General features: G+C 50.1%; 1 protein-coding gene across 1 annotated transcript; it reads left to right on the top strand.

The window, feature by feature from the left end:
• Positions 1-10,092: 10,092 nt before the first annotated feature.
• On the top strand, positions 10,093-14,052 carry NEUROG2 (neurogenin 2). Its single transcript, XM_032969302.2, has 2 exons — positions 10,093-10,699; positions 12,253-14,052. The coding sequence occupies exon 2, from the start codon at positions 12,254-12,256 to the stop codon at positions 13,088-13,090; it is 837 nt and encodes a 278-aa protein (XP_032825193.2). The 5' UTR covers positions 10,093-10,699; position 12,253; the 3' UTR covers positions 13,091-14,052.
• Positions 14,053-20,253: the final 6,201 nt, after the last annotated feature.

Genomic DNA, 20,253 nt, shown 5'->3' on the forward strand with positions numbered 1-20,253 from the left:
TTAATTTGTTTTAACTCGGCAAATTGGGACCATGAGCCCAGCACGCATGGCCTCTGCTCTTTACCGAATTGCGTTCACGGGATCTTGAACGTCCGCTGTGAAGCGGGCGTCGCGTATTTTCAATCGATACACCCGCAGGATTAACCGGGGCTGCCGCTGGGTTCGACCAGCAAAAAAAACACTCTGCAAATGCACAACCGCTAGGCAATGTCATTGTCCGGCTGACAACCATCAAGAGTAGACGAAGCGAAGACAGAGAGGAGTGCAACTTCATCTCTCGTCGCTACTAAATGTTTTATAATCGAGACCTGGCGTGGTTAGTAGATTGCAGCATGGTAAGTAGGTTGCTGACTAATCACACACATTTGTTATTCCAGTTTTTCCATACGTGTTGTTATATTGAAACGAATAATGGGCTCGTATATCGCACGGCAGCACCCTCTTGAAAGGTAACAATCTTGAGACTCAGTGAGGCCTACCTAGATAAATTGATGATGTTGATGATATTAATGGAAATTTCGATTTAAAGCTTTCGTGACTGCAATGATTCATCTTCTTTGGTTCTTTCGGTAAAGTCACATAGAATGAGAATAAAATAATAAATTGATAACGTCGTGAGAATATTATTGTGTTATTTTATTTTATCAATTTATTATTTTATTCTCATTCTACGTGACTTTACCGAAAGAACCAAAGAAGATTAATGGAAATGTATAGGCCTATAATCCAGGGTGGCCCAAAAGTTAGGACACATCTGGTTATTTATTTCATTTCAACAAATGTTCAAACTGACTTCCACCAACATAAATGCACGCACGAATTCTCGTTTGAAATTATTGTATGGCTGTTAAAAACAAAAAGCTAACAGGTGTAATCCTTGAACATTCACCAATTATGTTTCGTGTCAATTAATTAAGGGGTTTTCGCTCGAGTTTTGTAAACGACAGATTTGAGATGAGGCAGAATAAAAATGGATATTAATAATAAGAACAGACAATAAACTTAACTTTAAAAAAGAACAATCGAAATGTTGTAATTCCAGTGTTAAATAAATTCAATAACCCTTCGCGCCCTGACTTCTGGGCCACCCTGTATGCAGACCATACCACGCGATATGTTGTGCGGGCGATCTCGTGAGGTCTCGGAACGCTAAGCAGCTGCGAGCCTGGACATCGCTCACGTTGCTCTCGGCTTCAGCGCCACGTGGTTGGACAGCGGAGGTTGCAGTGCAGTCGTCGCCATTGTTGTATTGCACCTTCATGCTCTTCTATACCTTCAACCCGCATTGACCAGTGAGGTCAAGCGAGGTCAAATAACATCCTCAAGCCGCAGCAGTGCGGGCAGGCCCTCATCCAGCAGCGGATGAACAGAAGGGCTTGGCTCGTACACGCATCGTAACAGTGACGCTGCACGGTGTCTGTCTGGCACATTGAGTCTCAAGACAGTACCATGCTTGACAATGTTTTTGAGTACTATATGTAGTAGTTGTGGCTTGGCTCTCCAACACACCGGTTTGCTGTACCAGTAACCAATTGGCATGTTGTATTAACGTGACAAACCTTACTAGTTGGCAGTGTCGGGTGGTGGCGGGTTTAACGACACATTTATATATTTATGCGCTCTAACCCCAAAAAAAACCTCTATCATGGATATATGTTTTTGCGTTGCGGGGGGGAATCGGAAATATCTGGGTTAAACAATACCCAGGAATACTCCGTTACGCAGATTAACTTTCATAATCCGCGACCTACTTCCTGTACTTCTTAATACAAAGACAAAGATGCCCCCCGTGTAGCCTCAACAAATAGTTGGGCCAAGTGCTGTTGGCGAGTAGCACCTTTGAAGAAGATCGTGGCCTCCCCATTGCTGCTGTGTACATGTACTAGTTTATGGCTGAGTCAACCTAGGGGAAGGTCAGGACCAATTAAGATATTCGGGACCTGTTTTTTGGTCGTGAACGGTGGAATGGAACTCGTGCCGCCGGGTTCATAGCGCAGTGCGCTACCCACCTACACTTCCACTCCCTGTCTTATTTTTCTTCTCTGACCTCTGACGAATCTGTCCCATCCCCTCCTATACGCTCCCAGTCGTCTCCACCGTCCCTCTCTGTGACTCTCTCGCTCTGCTGCTCTCTCGCTCCTTATCCCTTCTCGCTCCCCTTCGCTGGAACCAACTCCCACTGCAACACACAGAGCCATCACAACAACCTAAAGCTTCCGTTCATCCCTTTAACACAATCCCCGTCTCTTCTCCCCTAGCCCATCCTACTACTGCTACTCCCTCGCCCCGAGCCCCCCACCTATGGCCAGGCCTATCCCAACCCCTGTCCCTACCACTACCCCTATCGCTGACCCTACCCCTATCACCACCCCAACCCCTATCACTACCCCAACACCTACGATTAGTGTCCGATTAGCACGGTTGGTCACGTACGGTGCGAAAGAAGTTCAGCATACGTACAACCCCTGTCACTACCCCTACTCCCACCCGGCCTTAACCACTCCCACCTGTCCTCCTGTCACCAAAACTACACCACCGCTTTAAAAAAAATATAATAACCCCCCCACTCTTATGTACAATTGTATAATTGTTGTCAAGCGACCCGGATGAAGGCGCTGCTTTGTAAGTCTACAGAAAGTAAGTCTCGCGGGCACCAACCACTCCGTTCACCTCGTTGCATGCAGGTGGCCGTCTAGCACGTAACATCTGGGGTGCGTGTGACGAGGATCGCGCCGCGGGGAGCGAGAGATGCGGTTCGGGAAACGTGGCCGGTGTCATCAACACGTTGCAACGAGGGAGATTCGTGCTTGGGAATTACCCCGCCTTGAGAGAGGGAGGAACACGTGGCATTACAGAACGTACGCTGCTGGTGAAGGGCCGTCCATAAATGACGTCACGCGATTTTGGACGATGTTTGACCCCCCCCCCCCTTCGTCACACGGCGTCACAAAAAGTCAGACCCCCCTCAAATATGACGTCACAAAGCTCTGCCCCCCCCCCCCCAAAAAAATAAAACATGCTTAAAATCGCTTTAAACTATTGTCATTGTAGTGCGTATTTAATGTGGCGCTGCACTCTGATGTTGTAGGAGAAAACATTTATTAAAAAGTCTATTTAAATAAGTAGAACGTGTTGTCTATATTTATTTAAAGTTGCGCATTTTTACGTGACGTCACATTTCTCCCCCCCCCCCACCCCTCGTCACACATCGTCACAAAAGTCTGACCCTCCCCCCTCTTAGGTGCGTGACGTCATTTATGGATGGCCCTTAATATTTAACAAAAATGTTTTTATAAAAAAATAATCCCTATTTTTTGGTGGTACTGCTGCATTGCAAGTTGTTCGCAAGCACAACTGTAAGTAACAATCTCAAAGCATTCGTCAATAACACCGTGGCCTTCAAAGAAAGACACGCACATATATAATAGGCGACGTTTCGAGCGGTGGACCCTTTTCAGACTAAGCTACGTTATTCATAGCACGTACATCATTATCCACGCGATATTTCGTTGTTGTAAAAATAAACAAGCGTCCAATTGGCAGGGCACACCGGGGGCTACAAGGGACGATGGTCGAGACTAACGACGGAGTGGCAGCCAAGGAAGGGAACGCGTCTTGGACAGAGGAGACGGAGCGACGGAATTGCCTCGTGTGCGGTGGCTAGATGGAGAATTATTATTCTCGTTATTGCATCGTTCAATCGTATGAAGGGGCGGGTGAATTGGAGCGGCCTTTTTTTGGCTATAGACATCGAACGAAGACGGTGACGGTCACCGCATCGCGTGCTTTCAGATGCGCGTCCGCGGCCGTCTGGAACGCTCTCCCTTGCGACATCAGGAAGCCAACTGGAGCTACGCATTTTAAAAATCACCTGGATGGAAAACGCATTCCTTTACAACTGCTTTTTGCGTTGAGTTTGTTCTCCTTCCCCGCACCTCCGATAAGCACGCTTGGCCACGTACGGTGCGAAAGAAGTTCAACGTGCACACGTCCAGCAGTGGATGGACTATGGCCGACGATGATGATGACGCGATGTTACAGCGCTGTGCTGTCCAGGGGATCTGCATTGTAGATCTGGATGGCTGACACAATGGGAGGGTGGGTGGGTTGTGGGCAGGTTTTCTTGGGGCTTTCATTATTTTCTCCTCTCTCGCCCCAGTGCGTGGTTTATGTCTGTCTTTGTGTGTGTGTCTGTCTGTGTGTGTGTCTGTGTGTGTAGGCATAACGCGGGGAGCGGTGGCGCAGCGGATAGCGCGCTGTGCTACGATGAGCCCGATGACCCAGGTTCGACTCCCGCTCACGGGCAACACCGGTGGCGATTATCTAAACCGGTCCGGTGCCTCCCCTAGGTCGACTCAGCCCCAAATGAATACACATCGCCACTGGGGAGACAAAGGTGGTCGGGCGTGGTTGCTGGCTACCCACCCCCTCGTGTGCCGTGCCGGCCTTCATAGGTGCTCGCTAACAGAAATTGCATCTTTGTCTGTGTGTGTGTCTATGTGTGTGTGTGTGTTTTTTTTTTCGTGTAAGCATAATGTGGGGAGTTCGACCCCCGCTCACGGCCAACCAACACCGGTGACGATGATCTGAACCGGTGTTGGGCCTCCCCTAGGTCGACTCAGCCTTAAATCAGTACCTTGTGAGATGTGTCTTAAACATCAGCAATGGAGAGACAGCGGCGGCCGGGCGTGGTGCTGGCCACCCTCCCCCTCGTGTGCGGACCCAGCCTTCATAGGTGCTCGCTAACAGCACTTGCAAAAAAAGTCTCTTCAGGCTACACGGGGGATCTTTGCCTTTGTCTATCTAGATGTGTGTACACATATGCACGTGTGTATGCATCTATATTATATATCCGCGTGTCCTAATATACATGTGTGTGTGGCACCGCGGTGGTGAGATGTTAACTACCTCGCCTGGTCTACAGGATGTCGTGGGTTCGACCCCGACCCTGACGCCTGCTGCTGCTGTATATTTGGAGTTCGCGTGTCTCTCTCCCCGTGGTCGCGTTTATTTTTTCCCGGGTCCTCCGGGTTTTCCCTCCACATTTAGAAACAAATGTCGTTTAGCGTATTTGGCTGCTGTAGATTTCAAGACGATAAGCCACTTCGTTTCGCTATCATTTGTGGCCAGGTCCCTTCTGAAAAAAAGCTATAGCTCAGTGGCCCTTACCTGTGCTTTTTCTGGAAGATTTAGCTGTTTTTTCCTGGATTTTTCTGTTTGCGCATAGTCACTTCAAGATGTTTTCTTGTTCATGTTTTGGTTTTTTGTTCGTTGCGGTTGCACCCGATTCAAGAGACGAATGGCTCACAGGGCTATACCAAATGAATGAAACTGAAAACTGGTAAAATGAAAAATAGTAAACAAAAATAGTTTTAATATCTACAGCTGTCTGTGCGCATATGTCTGTATTTGCCCGTATGGAGGCATATTATAGAGTCTATTTACGTGTATGTATCGAATGGTCTGGGTCCAGGGTCTGGCTGCTTGCCTGTTTTAAGTATGGAGAAGAGATGGACTGATTCGGTACAGAAGAATGCAAGAGCTCATGACTGGTACCAGCGTTGTCAAAATCGGCCTCTGTGGTGGAGAAGGAGGAGGCTCGTGAAGGAGGTCACCGGGCGGTTCGAGGCAGTCGCCCTCCAACGCACAGCGGAGGAGCGACGCTCACAACAACGAGCGGAGGGCCGGGGCGATTAAAACGCAGCGAGTTTGCCCCGTGGGGAGCACAAGCGATGCATCCGCCAGTCATCTCAGCCAACCCATGGCACCTGGGTGTTCCCCGTGACATCCTGACAGCGAGACTTCGATACTTCACGTGGCCTCAAGGTGCACCCAGCCTGGCACAAACGCCACGGTGATGTCACCGCCACTTGGATGCGATCGGCGGTCGAAGTGTCGAAAGTGTTGTCACGATCCCGTAGGCGTGCACGTGTGTGTGTCTGTATGTCTGTCTGTATGTCTGCACGTGTGTGTGTCTGTATGTCTGCACGTGTGTGTGTGTCTGTATGTCTGCACGTGTGTGTGTCTGTATGTCTGCACGTGTGTGTGTGTCTGTCTGTATGTCTGCACGCGTGTGTGTCTGTATGTCTGCACGTGTGTGTGTGTATCTGTATGTCTGCACGTGCGTGTCTGTCTGTATGTATGTCTGCACGTGTGTGTGTGTCTGTATGTCTGCACGTGTGTGTGTCTGTATGTCTGCACGTGTGTGTCTGTATGTCTGCACGTGTGCAGTGCGTGTATGTGTGTCTGTCCGTGCGTGTGTGTAGTGCGTGTGTGTACGTGTGTCTGTCCGTACGTGTGTGTAGTACGTGTGTGTGTGTGTTGAAAGGACAGGGTCCCGCAGGTATACCCGTGTGTGTAAGTGTGTGTCCGTATGTGTGTGTACGTGTGTAGTGCGTGTGTGTGTCCGTACGTGTGTAGTACGTGTGTGTGTCTGTCTGTAAGTGTGTGTAGTGTGTGTCTGTCCGTACGTGTGAAGTACGTGTGTGTGTCTGTATGTGTGTGTGTCTGTATGTGTGTAGTGTGTGTCTGTCCGTACGTGTGAAGTACGTGTGTGTGTATATGTGTGTGTGTGTGTGTGCCTGTATGTGTGTGTGTCTGTATGTGTGTGTGTCTATATGTGTGTGTGTCTGTATGTATATGTGTGTAGTGTGTGTCTGTCCGTACGTGTGAAGTACGTGTGTGTGTATGTGTGTGTGTGTCTGTATATGTGTGTGTGTCTGTCTGTATGTGTGTGTGTCTGTCTGTACGTGTGTCTGTGTGTGTGTCTGTATGTGTGTGTGTCTGTATGTCTGTCTGTGTGTGTGTGTAGTGTGTGTCTGTATGTGTGTGTGTCTGTATGTGTGTGTAGTGTGTGTGTGTATGTGTGTGTAGTGTGTGTCTGTATGTGTGTATGTGTGTGTGTCTGTATGTGTGTGTCTGTATGTGTGTATGTGTGTGTCTGTCTGTGTGTGTGTGTAGTGTGTGTCTGTATGTGTGTGTGTGTGTCTGTATGTGTGTGTCTGTATGTGTGTATGTGTGTGTGTCTGTATGTGTGTGTATGTGTGTGTCTGTATGTGTGTATGTGTGTGTAGTATGTGTGTCTGTGTGTGTGTGTGTTGAATGGGCAGGGTCCCCCAGGCGTGCCCCGCGCCACGCCGCTAATGAAGCGTGCGCGCCGCCGTTGCTTTGGCTCCGGCGCTCCCATTGGCTCCGCGCCGCGCTCCATTAATTAGACGCACGCGCGCCCGTGAAAGCCACCCGCAGTGCGCACGCGACAATAGTGGTGGGGGTAGGGGGGTGGTGGGGGGATGAGTGGGGCACACCCGGGTGGTGTGGGGTGGGGGGAAGGGTGGGGACCCGAGGGGAGGGGTAGTGGGTGGCATGGGGAGAGGGAGGGAAGGGAGGTGGAGGGATGGGATGGAGAAGGAGCCACAAGGGATGGAGATGGAGCCACAAGGGATGGAGATGGGCGAGAGGGGGGAGGAGGCGAGAGGGGGAGATTGGAGGGAGATGGAGCCGCAAGGGAGATGAGCGAGAGGATGAGAATTGGAGGGAGGGAGGGAGATGGAGAGAGGGAGACGGAGCCAGAGCGATCGAAATGGTGATGATGTGGAGTGAGAGGGAGCGAAAAAGTGGGGAGGGAATTATTGATGGCATAGGCAATAGCAAACTTGTGTATGTTATCGTGGTTGTGCTGTACAGCCTTCGATGTTGGTTTAGGGTTGCACCGCGTGTTGCTCGGCACGATGTCCGACGTTTTGAGTCCACGTGCGGGGAACTCGTTAAGATAACTGAAGCTACATCAGGGACGGAACACTTGCCCCGAGTGGATTCACGGCTGTGTCAGGGGAGGATCTTTACCTTTGTAACACACACACAGCACCAAGTGATGATTTGATGCTGAGTCGACCTCGTGTAGCCCCCACAAGAGTGGACTGTCGAGAAGGATCGAGAGCACCGTGGTGCGACGTTGGCCCTCGGCTGACTTCAATTCCTGGCCGCGATTGGACGACGCCGGTGTCAAACCGGCGCTCCTCTTTGTCGACTCAGCCTAAAATGTGTGTTATCAACAGAGTTGCAACGATTCACCAACCTGGCGATTCGATCAATTATAGTCGCACTTAATTTAAATAACGATCAACGTAGCGGCCACGAGTGGCTCTGGGTATCACACGAACCCGTGGGACTTGACGTATACAACATAGAAACAAAAATGGGTGAAATAGAACTGGATTCGATCAATGGGTCGAGAGCTAATTAATCGATATTGATCGATTATTCTGTGCATCGTGACAAACCGATCAATACTGTGTTTTCGCTCCATGCAGGAGACAAAGGCGGTCGGGCGTGGTGTGTTTGTGGCCACTACCATTGTTTGGTAGCCGTTCCGATATTAATAGGCGCTCGCTAACAGCGCTCTGGTTACAAATGATCAATGTGTACGCGCTACGAACTCGACCACCTGTTTTTGTTTGTTGCGATTGCACCCGATTCAAGAGCCGAACGGCTCATAGGGCTATACCAAATAAATAAACTGAGATGAACCTGAGTTCCGATCCCAGGCCACGGCCAACATCAGTGGCGCGTTTTATCTGAACGGCTTCAGAACCTCTCTCCTCCACCCCACTCCACCAACTCTCACTGACCAGAGTGGTGAAGTATAGACACGCAGTCCCCAGTCGATACAAGTTTATTATTATTATTGTTACACATACGCATTATTTTAACGCGACAAGGACAACATATCGGGTTTTATTAACCTTTCGTTTGGGGTCAGGTTTTTGTGTGGTTATGTATGATAATAAATTAACCGGTTTAAAGTTAAACGTGCATGCAATTGCCGCTGCCGGCGAAGGAGTCAGCACTGGAGGAAGCTCTGAAGAGCGTCTCTCGTCTGGAGGACACTCCGGGCTACTCTCCCACTCCGACCAGACGTCTTGATGAAGGTGTGTGTGTGTGGGGGGGGGTAATGTAAACCCACAAATTTATTCCACCACTTATCGACCGTGGTGCATACCAGAGTCCCCCATAATATTTATTTACACTGGAGGAATCCGAGTAGCTATAATAGGGTAGGAGTGCAGAGTGTATGAAAGGTAAACAAATCACTTAAAAAAAAACGATTCATATAAAAACTACAATCTTTTTTTTCGTAACTTGCCAGGTAAACCCGACTGAGCTCTTAGCTTCTTTTTTTTTCAGAAGGCGACCCGCCCACAAACGATAAGCCGCAGTCGAGATCGACGAAGATCGTGAGACGCATGCATAGGATGGATCGCAGTTTATTCCGGCAGCAGTGAGATCTAAAGTAAACAGCAGATGTCCGTTGCAGTTGTGAAAGCCACAGGTCCAGCCCTGCAATTTATTGTGAACTCCACTGCAGGCGGAAGGACCTCAGAGGGTCATTTCTGGCCGACTTTTCCACGCTGATCAACAATCTGTGGCCGTACCCATGTACTTTACCCCATCGACCTAACTGCTGCCACGGTGGCGGAATGTTAACTACCTCGCTCGGTATGCAAGAGGTTGTGGGTTCGATCACGACCCTGCTGTATATTTGGAGTTTGCATGTCTCTCTCTCTCTCTCATCGTGGTCGTGTGGAATTTGTCTCCGGGTCCTCCGGTTTTTCCCTCCACATTTCGGCTCAACATCGCCACGCGTTCAGAGTCGTTTGTCCGCTATGCGATTCCACGTGACGGTTGTGGCCAGGTCGCTTCTGAAAAAAGAGCCGTATCGCTCAATGGGTCTTACCTGGTAAAATCAATAAAAACAATACTTTTTTAATGATAGTTTATATACTGTGTGTGCCTATACAGCAATGTATTGATGCCCGCGTGTGTGTGCGCACGCGCGCGTGTGTGTTGTCGCGTGCACGCGCGCGTCTGCCCCTAAGACCGTGTCTGCGCACGTGCGCACTCATAGGCAGCCCGCGGGGCGGTGAGTGTGGATGGAAGGAGGGGTGGATGGTGTGTGTGGTGGCGGGGGTGGGGGTGGTGGTGGTTGGTGGTGGCAGTGGTGGTGCAACTTTGGTGCCAAAACACCGGGCATTCACAGATTAAAGGCTGGACACGAGGCGGACAAGAGCGGCCGAGGGCGGGAGGGATGGAGGGCGCGTGGATGGCGGTCACATGGGTGCAGGGATTTGTGCGCGCGCGTGCGTGCGCGCGTGTGTGTGAGGGTAGAGATGGTTGGAGATGGGAGGGGGTGGGTGGGTGCTGCTAGTGGTGGGGCAGGGATAGATGATATTCTTTACAGAGTTTTTTTCCACCCCCCCTTCTTTTTCTACTTCTTCGATTCTGCTCCCTCCTCCATTCACCCTCCTCCTCCTCTCTAAACGTGCTTGGGGGGTGGGGTCGTAGTGGTGGGGTCGTAGTGGTGGTGGTGCTAGTTATTTATTTATTATGTACCCTCCTCGAGGGGCTCTCCCCCCCCACTATCCTCCCGCCTTTGTTGCCCATTGTGTGCCCGGTGAGGCGCTTATATACCGTGGGGCGTGCGGCAGTCGCGTGCACCACTGCGCGAAGAGAGACGGAAGAGCTGGCGACGCGCGCGACCCTCGCACTCCCAGTCTCGTGCCCCCGGCTTCATCCCGAGCACGCGCCGCGCACGTGACGCCCTCGACTCACGCGACGCGCACGCCACGAGCCCAGCACGCCGGCCAAGCAGCAGCAAGCAGCAGCAGCAAGCAGATATCGGCCCCAGCTTAGCAGCAGCGAGGTGGGCATGCAAGCAGAGCAAAGCCCTTGCACACTCACACACACTGCATCAGCTAGCGTACCTCGCTGCATGGCATACACCCATACACACAGTGCACAAGCTAACTTCCTGGTTGTATGTCATACGCACACTGCATACGCTAACTTACTGGCTGTGTGTATGCATGTCATACACACTGCAAAAGGTGACCTTACTGGCCCGTATGTCATACACACTGCATAAGTTAACTTACTGACTGCAATACATACAAACACACTGCAACAGATACTGACTACCGACATTGTGTTATTTGCAACTGACTGCATGCCATACCTGATTGAAATGTAATACGATGGGGTATCTCTGTCCTCTGTACGTGTCCCTGTGTGCCTTTGCAGCAATGTCCATGAGCACACACTGTTAATGCAATGTCACTGCGTAAGCCACTGCGAGTAACATGTGCATTCGTGTCTAGATCGGTGGGCAGACAGCATCACAAAACACACTGCATACACCTACTAACTTAGTGACATGCATGAATTAATCCGTGTATATTTATTCTACGCCTGTCTGTAATGTGTCTTTGCATCAGTGTACGTGAGCAAGCTATTTTTACGGTTGTTATGTCACGATGTCACATACTTTACGATGGCTAGGTTGTAAATGCAGGACACAAGGCTAGCAATACATGAACATTCTGTCACCATGACTCTAATGTCAATAGTATATGACATTGGTGTGCATGCATGCGTATACTATTACAGCCTCATGGCCTACCAGCCTCCCAGACCCATGCCTACCAACAGCAGCTATTTAAACAGTAATATAAATACATACTCACTCTTGACCTATAATCACTTGACTATCCAAACATGGCCATGCTGTAACTGCAGTGTGTGTGTGAATGCCTGACTTTACAATCACTAGGACTATGCTGTCACTTCGTAACTTAGTGATACCACTCTTAATATAAATGTATAACTGTACGAATCCATACCACTAGAACAATATAACTCTACGATTCTGCTATCACGACAAATAAATACCAAAGCCACTACATATATTATCAGCTTATGAAATCAGAATATACCATCACAATACTGGCACTTTATCACGATGCATTTCGTTTTTGTCTACACACATTTAAAAAAATGTATAACTTAAGCTTGGGGTATAACTGGTATATATATTTTTTATTTTATCAGAAGTTGTTTTGCTCCATCTCTTGAAACAAGTGTTGCTCTTTGAGGCCGTTCTTCTAGGAGTGGCGTGAGCACGGAAATTGCAGGGCTGAACCTTTACCTTGCCAATTAAAAGTAGCAATACTTAGCACGGTTGGCTATGTACGGTGTGAAAGAAGTTCAACATACACGCATGCATATTTATCCAAACAATGCTAATACGAGGTGTGAATGATTGACTTTCTGGTTCAGAAGCATGACACATCATGCATTTTAAAATAATTCCCTCCCCCCCCCACAAAAAGTCACTTGCATCCACGAAACATTTGGTCTAACATAGCAAATCCTCGATGGTTACCGTAAATAAATGTTTTATTGTTCGTTTTCCAACAGAATGATGTCTCCATTTCCTGGCGACGGACCCACCCATCCGGAGAGCAGCAGCAGCAGCGGCGGCGGCGGCGGCACCAGCAGCGGCATCGCCATTCCATCGCCGATGGAAGAAGACACTCCGGCACTGTCTCCTCGCTTTCCTTGCAGCTCCTCCTCCCCATCATCATCGCCGACATTATCGTCATCCGCATCACCGTCGTCGTCGCCGTCATCGTCATCATCCTGCGAAGAAGAGAAACCTCAGATGCCCGAGCAGCAGCAGCAGCAGCAGCGACGGCGGAAGGCGAGATCCCGGGGCTCCGGCCGCACCGGCGGCGGCGGCGGCGGCGAGCCGCTGGTGCGCGTCAAGCAGAACAGGCGGATGAAAGCGAACGACCGCGAACGCAACCGCATGCACAACCTCAACGACGCGCTCGACGCTCTGCGCGGGGTGCTGCCCACCCTGCCGGACGACGCTCGGCTCACCAAGATAGAGACGCTGCGCTTCGCCTACAACTACATCTGGGTGCTCACCGAGACGCTGCAGATCGCCGACCAGAGCCTGCTGAGCGGCGCCGGCGTGTGCCGCCCGTCGCAGCAGCAGATCGTGCGAGCCGCCTGGGCAGCCAGCGGCGGGGACAGCTTGTCTCCCGCATCCTCGTCCTCCTCGTCGTCGCTGTCATCCATCGCTTCCTCGAGCTCCCCCGCCTCGAGACCCTGCAGTTCCCCAGACTCTGACTTCGAGTCGCTGTGCAGTCCGCTGCCGGCGGACGTCAAGTGCGAGAATCTGCTGCTGAGGTCGTCCTTCCCCAACGGGACGGAGTTTCTGCACAACGCTTCGTTTGTCGACTTCATCTGACCGCGCGGACTTCTTGCGTCGCATCGTTTAGTTTCAAAATTCGTTTTTGCCGTTGTTGTTTGGTAAAGGTGATCCCCCGAGTGGTAGGTGAGCATCCATAATAGAGGGTTTTTTTTTGTTGGGTTAGATCGCGTAAATGTATAAATGTGTCGTTAAACCCGCCACCACCCGACACAGCCAACTAGTAAGGGTTGTCACGTAAACAGATCGTGGCCAATTCGTTACCAGTACAGCACACCCGGTGTGTTGGAGAGCAAAGCCACAACATTTACAATCTTGAGTACGACGTTTCGCCAGTAATTACAACTAGCTTGTGTTTTTTTATAAAATTACGCGATTTAACCCCCCCCCCCAAAAAACCGTGTATTATGAATGATATTGGTCGCGAAAAGCCTACGGACGTGTTAAACTATGTCAGCATCGTTTGAACGGCGCCTTTAACGTCCGCGCTCCTGTTTGGTTCAATGAATCGATGACCTCCCCTGCCAAAAGTGGTGGTGGCATCGACGGCTTGGCGGATTGGCACTTGGATTTGCTGTGGTGGCCACTCTTGGGCGACGAGATGTGAGACGGAGAGCACGTGTCCTCAATTGTGATGCGTTAGACGGCATGGCATTCCACATCACAGCATTAGACGACTTAGCCCCGTGATGTTAATATTTTGATTGTAATTGTTATTGTTTTTTATAAAACACAATATATAAATATATATTTTTATTTTATTGTATTTTTAGAACGTGGTCTTCGGCTGGCAAGCAGCGAACAACTCGCCTTAATAATAATAATTTATCAAATGCGTGACTTAACTTATGTAAAACCATCTCAGGTTGTTATTTTTTTAAAATGCGTACCTTTGCAACGAAACATGTTTCCATTGTCAAAGAACTTGTCGGCATATTTCGGGAAATATGTCAAATGTGGGGAGGGGGGGTCTCTTTTTTACATAAAAACACTGAAATATCCTCGCTCCGAGTGTGTCTGTGTCTTTAAGAACGAGGAGTGTATCACTTGATGCAAGTGATGTTTAAAAAAAATCATTCTTATTTGCTGCTGCTGCATTGGCACACAAGCACAACTAACAACAACAACAGTGACAATTCAACACCTTTGTCGATAACAACACTGTGGCCTTAAAAGGAAAAATATATACACATAATATGGGACATTTCGGCCATTGAGCCCCTTATTCACAGTGCATCAGTTTGATATTTGATTTGCTTGACCACTTGTTGGGTTTTTTTATATCCCCGAGCAAAGAGTGAAAGAGATATCACGTGACTCAATAACAAAAAAAGTTCTGAAAATTGTTTTTTTGTTAATGAAAACAACAAAATAAAAAACGCTGCTGTCAGCGATGCAAACCACTGAACGCTATTTTGTGTTGGTCAAAAACATAAAACCACCCAAAGAGCCCACTGCAGCTACATTCAAACTTATTTTCAACTCAGCTGCACACTCTCAATAATACACATGCTATGTTCTTCTAAACACTCTCCAACAATCATTGTATTCACAACCTGACGATGGCATACAGAACATTGTCCGTCCACCCTTTCCCGCCTCTCACTCCCCCCCCTCGTCCAGCATATCACGACTCCCGGGGACGTTTGAGATGGAATCGCTCCCACCGGCTACGTTTTTTTTTCGATATGCAAATGTCGAGGAGTTGTGGCCTTTTGAGTCTGGGGGAGCTGGCTGGTGGAGGCTCATTGAGACCGCATTCCGTTGCTTTGTCATTGGCCTTCCCTTTTGGTTCATGATCCCACTTGAGTCAGCCCTTAAGTCCACTATTAGAAATCTAGGGTGGTGGGTTTTGTTGACGTCTGTGTGCGCGCGCGCGCGTGGGAATGTGCGTGGTGGCGCAGCGGGTGAGCCCTCTGTCTTAATTTCGCATCGAGTCCCACAGTACCAGAAGCACCACCGCCACCACCGTACTTTTAGATCCTTATCCCTATTACACCCCTTTGTCCTTCCCTCGTACCTCCGATTAGGACGCTTGGCTGAGTACGGTGAGAAAGAAGTTCAACGTACCGAGCAGCGATGCGGCCACTTCAATGTGAAACACTCTTCTCGGCCACTTCAATGTGAAACACTCTTCTCGGCCACTTCAATGTGAAACACTCTTCTCGGCCACTTCAATGTGAAACACTCTTCTCGGCCACTTCAATGTGAAACACTCTTCTCTGCCACTTCAATGTGAAACACTCTTCTCGGCCATTTCAATGCGAAACACTCTTCTCGGCCACTTCAATGTGAAACACTCTTCTCGGCCACTTCAATGTGAAACACTCTTCTCGGCCACTTCAATGCGAAACACTCTTCTCGGCCACTTCAATGCGAAACACTCTTCTCGGCCACTTCAATGTGAAACACTCTTCTCGGCCACTTCAATGTGAAACACTCTTCTCGGCCACTTCAATGTGAAACACTCTTCTCGGCCACTTCAATGTGAAACACTCTTCTCGGCCACTTCAATGTGAAACACTCTTCTCCGTCACTCGGCCCTTCCCTCGGCCGCTCTCGGTCTCCTCTCTCTCTGGTGTCGTCTTCCAGAGAGAGACACGGCGCGTGTGTGTGCGCGTGCGTGCGTGCTCGCGGTACATTGAGTGTGTGTCAAATATGGGGAGCGGTAGCGTAGTGGTGGATACGAAGCCGGCGACCCGAGTTCGATTATCCAGCCACGGCTAACATCAGTTGACGATTGTCTGGATCAGTCCTTGGGCCTCCCATAGATCGACTCAGCCTTAAAACGAGTAGAGTACCTGGTGTGGTGTGTTAACATCACCACTGGAGAGACAAAGACAGCCGGGCGTGTTGGTTCTAGCCGAACCGACCCCCTCGTTCCAGCCGTCAAAGATGCTCAGGAACAGCACTTGCCCCAACAGTTCGTGTAGGCTATACAGGGGTCTTTGCGTGACTTTACCGAAAGAACCAAGAATATGTGTGAATGTGTATGTATTTGTGTCTGTGTGTGTTGCATGTGTGTGAATGCATCTGAGTGTGTATTTGAAAGTGCGAATGTGCCTGTGCGCGTGTGTGAATGAAAGTGTGTGTATGTTGGACTTGATTCGCACCGTACGTAGCCACCAACCGTGCTCATCGGAGGTGTAGCATACGTGTGAACGCGTGTCTGCATCTGCGTGTGTATTGCAGGTGCGCGTGTGTGTGTGGTACGGGGGGGGGGGGGGGAGCGGTAGTGGAGTGGTTAGCGCTACGCTGGTAGACTCAGTCGCGAATGAGTACCTGGTGCGCTGTGTAAACATCGCCACCGGGGAGACAAAGGTGGCCGGGCGTTGTCCTTGCCTTCTACTCCCCCTCGTGTGCCGTGCCGGTCTTCATGGGTGCTCGCTAACAGCACTTGCATCCCAACAGTCTGTTGAGGCTATACGGGGATATTTGTCTTTGCCGTGCGTGTGCGCGCGTGTGTGTGTGTGTGTACGCGTTGAATAGCATCAATAGACACACAAAGAACAATCCCTCGCTTGTGCTGCGCGCGTGTGTGTGTAGCTCAAGTTTGCTCTTTGGGGGCTCCTGGACAAAATCAATGTTAAAAGCGTTTTTAAGGCGCGCCGCCCACAGAGAAGATGCGCGGGGAGCCTTTGTGCGGTGGCTGGGCGTGCAAAATCAGAACGAGATTCACATTTTCTGCAGGAGACGGGGCGCTCTGAATGGGTTACACACACGCGCGTGTTGTCCGCTACATTAGAAAATATGCAGAAGGTTTACCCCCTTTGCCCGATTATGCATGCTTAGCCCCGTTCGCCTTTGTTCCCCTTATGCAGCCGCCGCATGCGGTACACTTCTCTCTCTATTTATTCGAACAAAAAAAACGAGAAGATAATGTTGTTACGACGAGAACGCGCGTGTGTCTGCGTGTGTGTGTGGGGAGCGGTGGCGCAATGGTTAGCGCACCGCGCTGGGAAACCGGCAACCCAAGTTCGATTCCCGCTCACGACCAATAACAGGTGGATATTTGAACCGGCCATGGGCATCCCCTAGGTCGACTCAGCCTCAAATGGGTACCTGGTGCGATGTGTAAACGTCTGGCCACCCGATCCCTCGTGTGCCGTGCCAGCTTTCATAGGTGCTTGCTAACAGCACTTGTCCAAGCATTATGTGAAGGCTATAGGGGGATCTCTATCTTTGTGTTTTTAACGTACTCTTAGCACGTGTATTTGTACACGCGGAGGTGGTATATAAACGAGACAGACACAGACGTGGCTTGCTAATTGTTGGAGTGCTATATATGTGCATATTTTGTTCTAAAAAAGCACATGTAAACGAAAGCCCTTCCACGCGTGTATTTATTTTGTTAATAAAGCATTTCATACTGGGTACGTTGTGTGAGAATTGTGTTCAATAGGCACACACCCACACACATATGAAAGGGGATAATGAACTACAACAGCAAAAACCGCAGTTGACGTCATCGCGGCGCCTGTACCAGGCTGGGTGCACTTTGAGTCCACGCAAAGTTGTCGCTGCTCCTTTACAGGAGGTTACGGGACAGACCCAGGTGCCATGGCTGAGATGACTGGCGAATGTACATTCGCCTGTGCCCCCTACTCGCTGTGTTTTAAACCGCCCGGCGCTCCGCTCGTTGTTGTGAGCGTCGCTCCTCTGCCCTCCGCTGTTGTTGGAGGGCGACTGCCTCCAAACTGCCCAGCAGCAGCAGCGTCCTTCACGAGCCTCCTCCTCCTCCTCCACAGAGGCCGATATTGACACCGCAAGTCCACTCAGCTCCACATCCTCCCGTACCCGCATCAGTCCATCTCTTCTCCAGCCCGTGCCGCGCCCGTTTAGCCCCCTCTATCCGACCAAGCTTAAATGATGAAGGCAATCAAACTTATGAGATAATGGTTGTACATGCACAAATCATGTTGAGGAATTTGTGGTTTTGCATGTTTCCACAGTGAAATGGGTGAGCCATGTGGATTGCACAGAAATTCCTTGCACAACCATAGATTTGACTTGTATACATTTTAATACTAAAAACATATCCTGCGTATAATTATATACAGTACAAACAATACGTACATAATACACACAATACTAATTTACAGCCCTTTGTTAATCCACTCATGGATTAAAGCATTACCACGCCGTTATTTTGTTTTACCATGCTGATCAACCCAGGAACTTCCATGAACATTAATAATTTCCAAATGCTTTGGGTTTAGTGCTGTTAGCGAACACCTATGAAGGCCAGAACAGCACGCGAGGAGATGGGTGGCCGACACCACGCCCGGCCGCCTTTGTCTCCCCAGTGGCGATGTTTACACATCGCACCAGATACTCATTTGAGGCTGAGCCGACTTAGGGGAGACCCAGGACCGGTTCAGATAATCGTCACTGGCATTGGCCGTGAGCGGGAATCGAACTCGGCTGGCCAGGTTTGTAGCGCAGCGCGATAACCCGTACGCTTCTGGCACACACACACACACGCACCTTCAATACACAGAGATGCAGACACGCGTTCACACGGATGCATACACCTCCGATTAGCACGGTTTGCTATGTACGGTGCGATAGAAGTTCAACATACATACAACACACCCACAAAGGGCACACACACTTTAATCCACGCGTAGTCAACATTCGGCGCGCTAACCGCACCACCACCGCTTCCCCACCGCGCGTTCGTTTTAACGCAGGTGGCTAAGCGTCGCGCGGTCAGCGACAAACAGCATCATCATCGAAGCAGTCATTTAATTTGAATCGAGCAAAGGTGATTTCTTGTGAAAATCCGGGTAAAAAAAATTGAGACGAGGTGAGTGATTTTTTTTAAAGTGGAGTGGCGCGAGGGAGGAAGTGGGAAAGTGTCGGGACCTGCGGAGTTGATGAGTGAGTAAGTTGTTGAGACCTAGTGTGGTGAGTGAGTTGTTGAGTGAGTGTGTTGTTGTGACCTGCGGTGTGATGAGTGAGTGAGTAAGTTGTTGAGACCTAGTGTGGTGAGTGAGTTGTTGAGTGAGTGTGTTGTTGTGACCTGCGGTGTGATGAGTGAGTGAGTAAGTTGTTGAGACCTAGTGTGGTGAGTTGTTGAGTGAGTGTGTTGTTGTGACCTGCGGTGTGATGAGTGAGTGAGTAAGTTGTTGAGACCTGCAGTGTGGTGAGTGAGTTGTTGAGTGAGTGTGTCGCTGTGACCTGCGGTGTGATGAGTGAGTTAGTTGTTGAGACCTAGTGTGGTGAGTGAGTTGTTGAGTGAGTGTGTTGTTGTGACCTGTGGTGTGATGAGTGAGTGAGTAAGTTGTTGAGACCTGCAGTGTGGTGAGTGAGTTGTTGAGTGAGTGTGTCGTTGTGACCTGCGGTGTGGTGAGTGGATGAGTGAGTGAGTTGTTGAGACCTACAGCGTGGTAAGTGAGTATTTGAGTGAATATTTGAGTGTGTCGCTGTGACCTGCAGTGCGGCGAGTGGATGAGTGAGTGAGTTGTTGAGACCTGCAGCGTGGTAAGTGAGTATTTGAGTGAGTGTGTCGCTATGACCTGCGGTGTGGTGAGTGGATGAGTGAGTGAGTTGTTGAGACCTGCAGCGTGGTGAGTGAGTATTTGAGCGAGTGTGTCGCTATGACCTGCAGTGCGGCGAGTGGATGAGTGAGTGAGTTGTTGAGACCTGCAGCGTGGTAAGTGAGTATTTGAGTGAGTGTGTCGCTATGACCTGCGGTGTGGTGAGTGGATGAGTGAGTGAGTTGTTGAGACCTGCAGCGTGGTGAGTGAGTATTTGAGCGAGTGTGTCGCTATGACCTGCGGTGTGGCGAGTGGATGAGTGAGTGGCCGAGTGAGCGGGTTAATGCGTGAGCGAGTGCGTTGTTGGGAAGTGCGGTGTGCACGACGAGACGAGCAACATCGAGGGTGGCTGTTGCCACAAGTAAACCGTGCGTGTGTGTGTGCACCTTTTACGCACGTGCCCCCCCCCCCCCCATCCCCACTTAGCCAGCTCCGCGTTCCTCGCCTCCTCGGCTCGGCTGAGCCCGGCACGCACGGGCGTGCGAACCCGCGTGCTCGCGGCCTCCTGATTGACACCTCGCTCGCCCCTCGCATTTTTGGGAGCTGTGAAGGCGTCTCCATAGCGTGCCCGCGACCCACCCAACGAGGCCGCGGACACAACCAGCAATTAACATTCAGGCCGTGCGGAGGGCATTGATCACTCGGGGGGTGGGGGGGGGG

This window comes from Petromyzon marinus, chromosome 41, assembly GCF_048934315.1.
Source record: "Petromyzon marinus isolate PM22_M1 ecotype Great Lakes invasive population chromosome 41, UKy_Petmar_22M1.pri1.0, whole genome shotgun sequence".
Taxonomy (NCBI): Eukaryota; Metazoa; Chordata; class Hyperoartia; order Petromyzontiformes; family Petromyzontidae; genus Petromyzon; species Petromyzon marinus.

Coding starts and splice junctions, on each gene's coding strand:
- NEUROG2 (XM_032969302.2), top strand. CDS start 12,254: ATGATGTCTCCATTTCCTGGCGACGGACCCACCCATCCGGAGAGCAGC.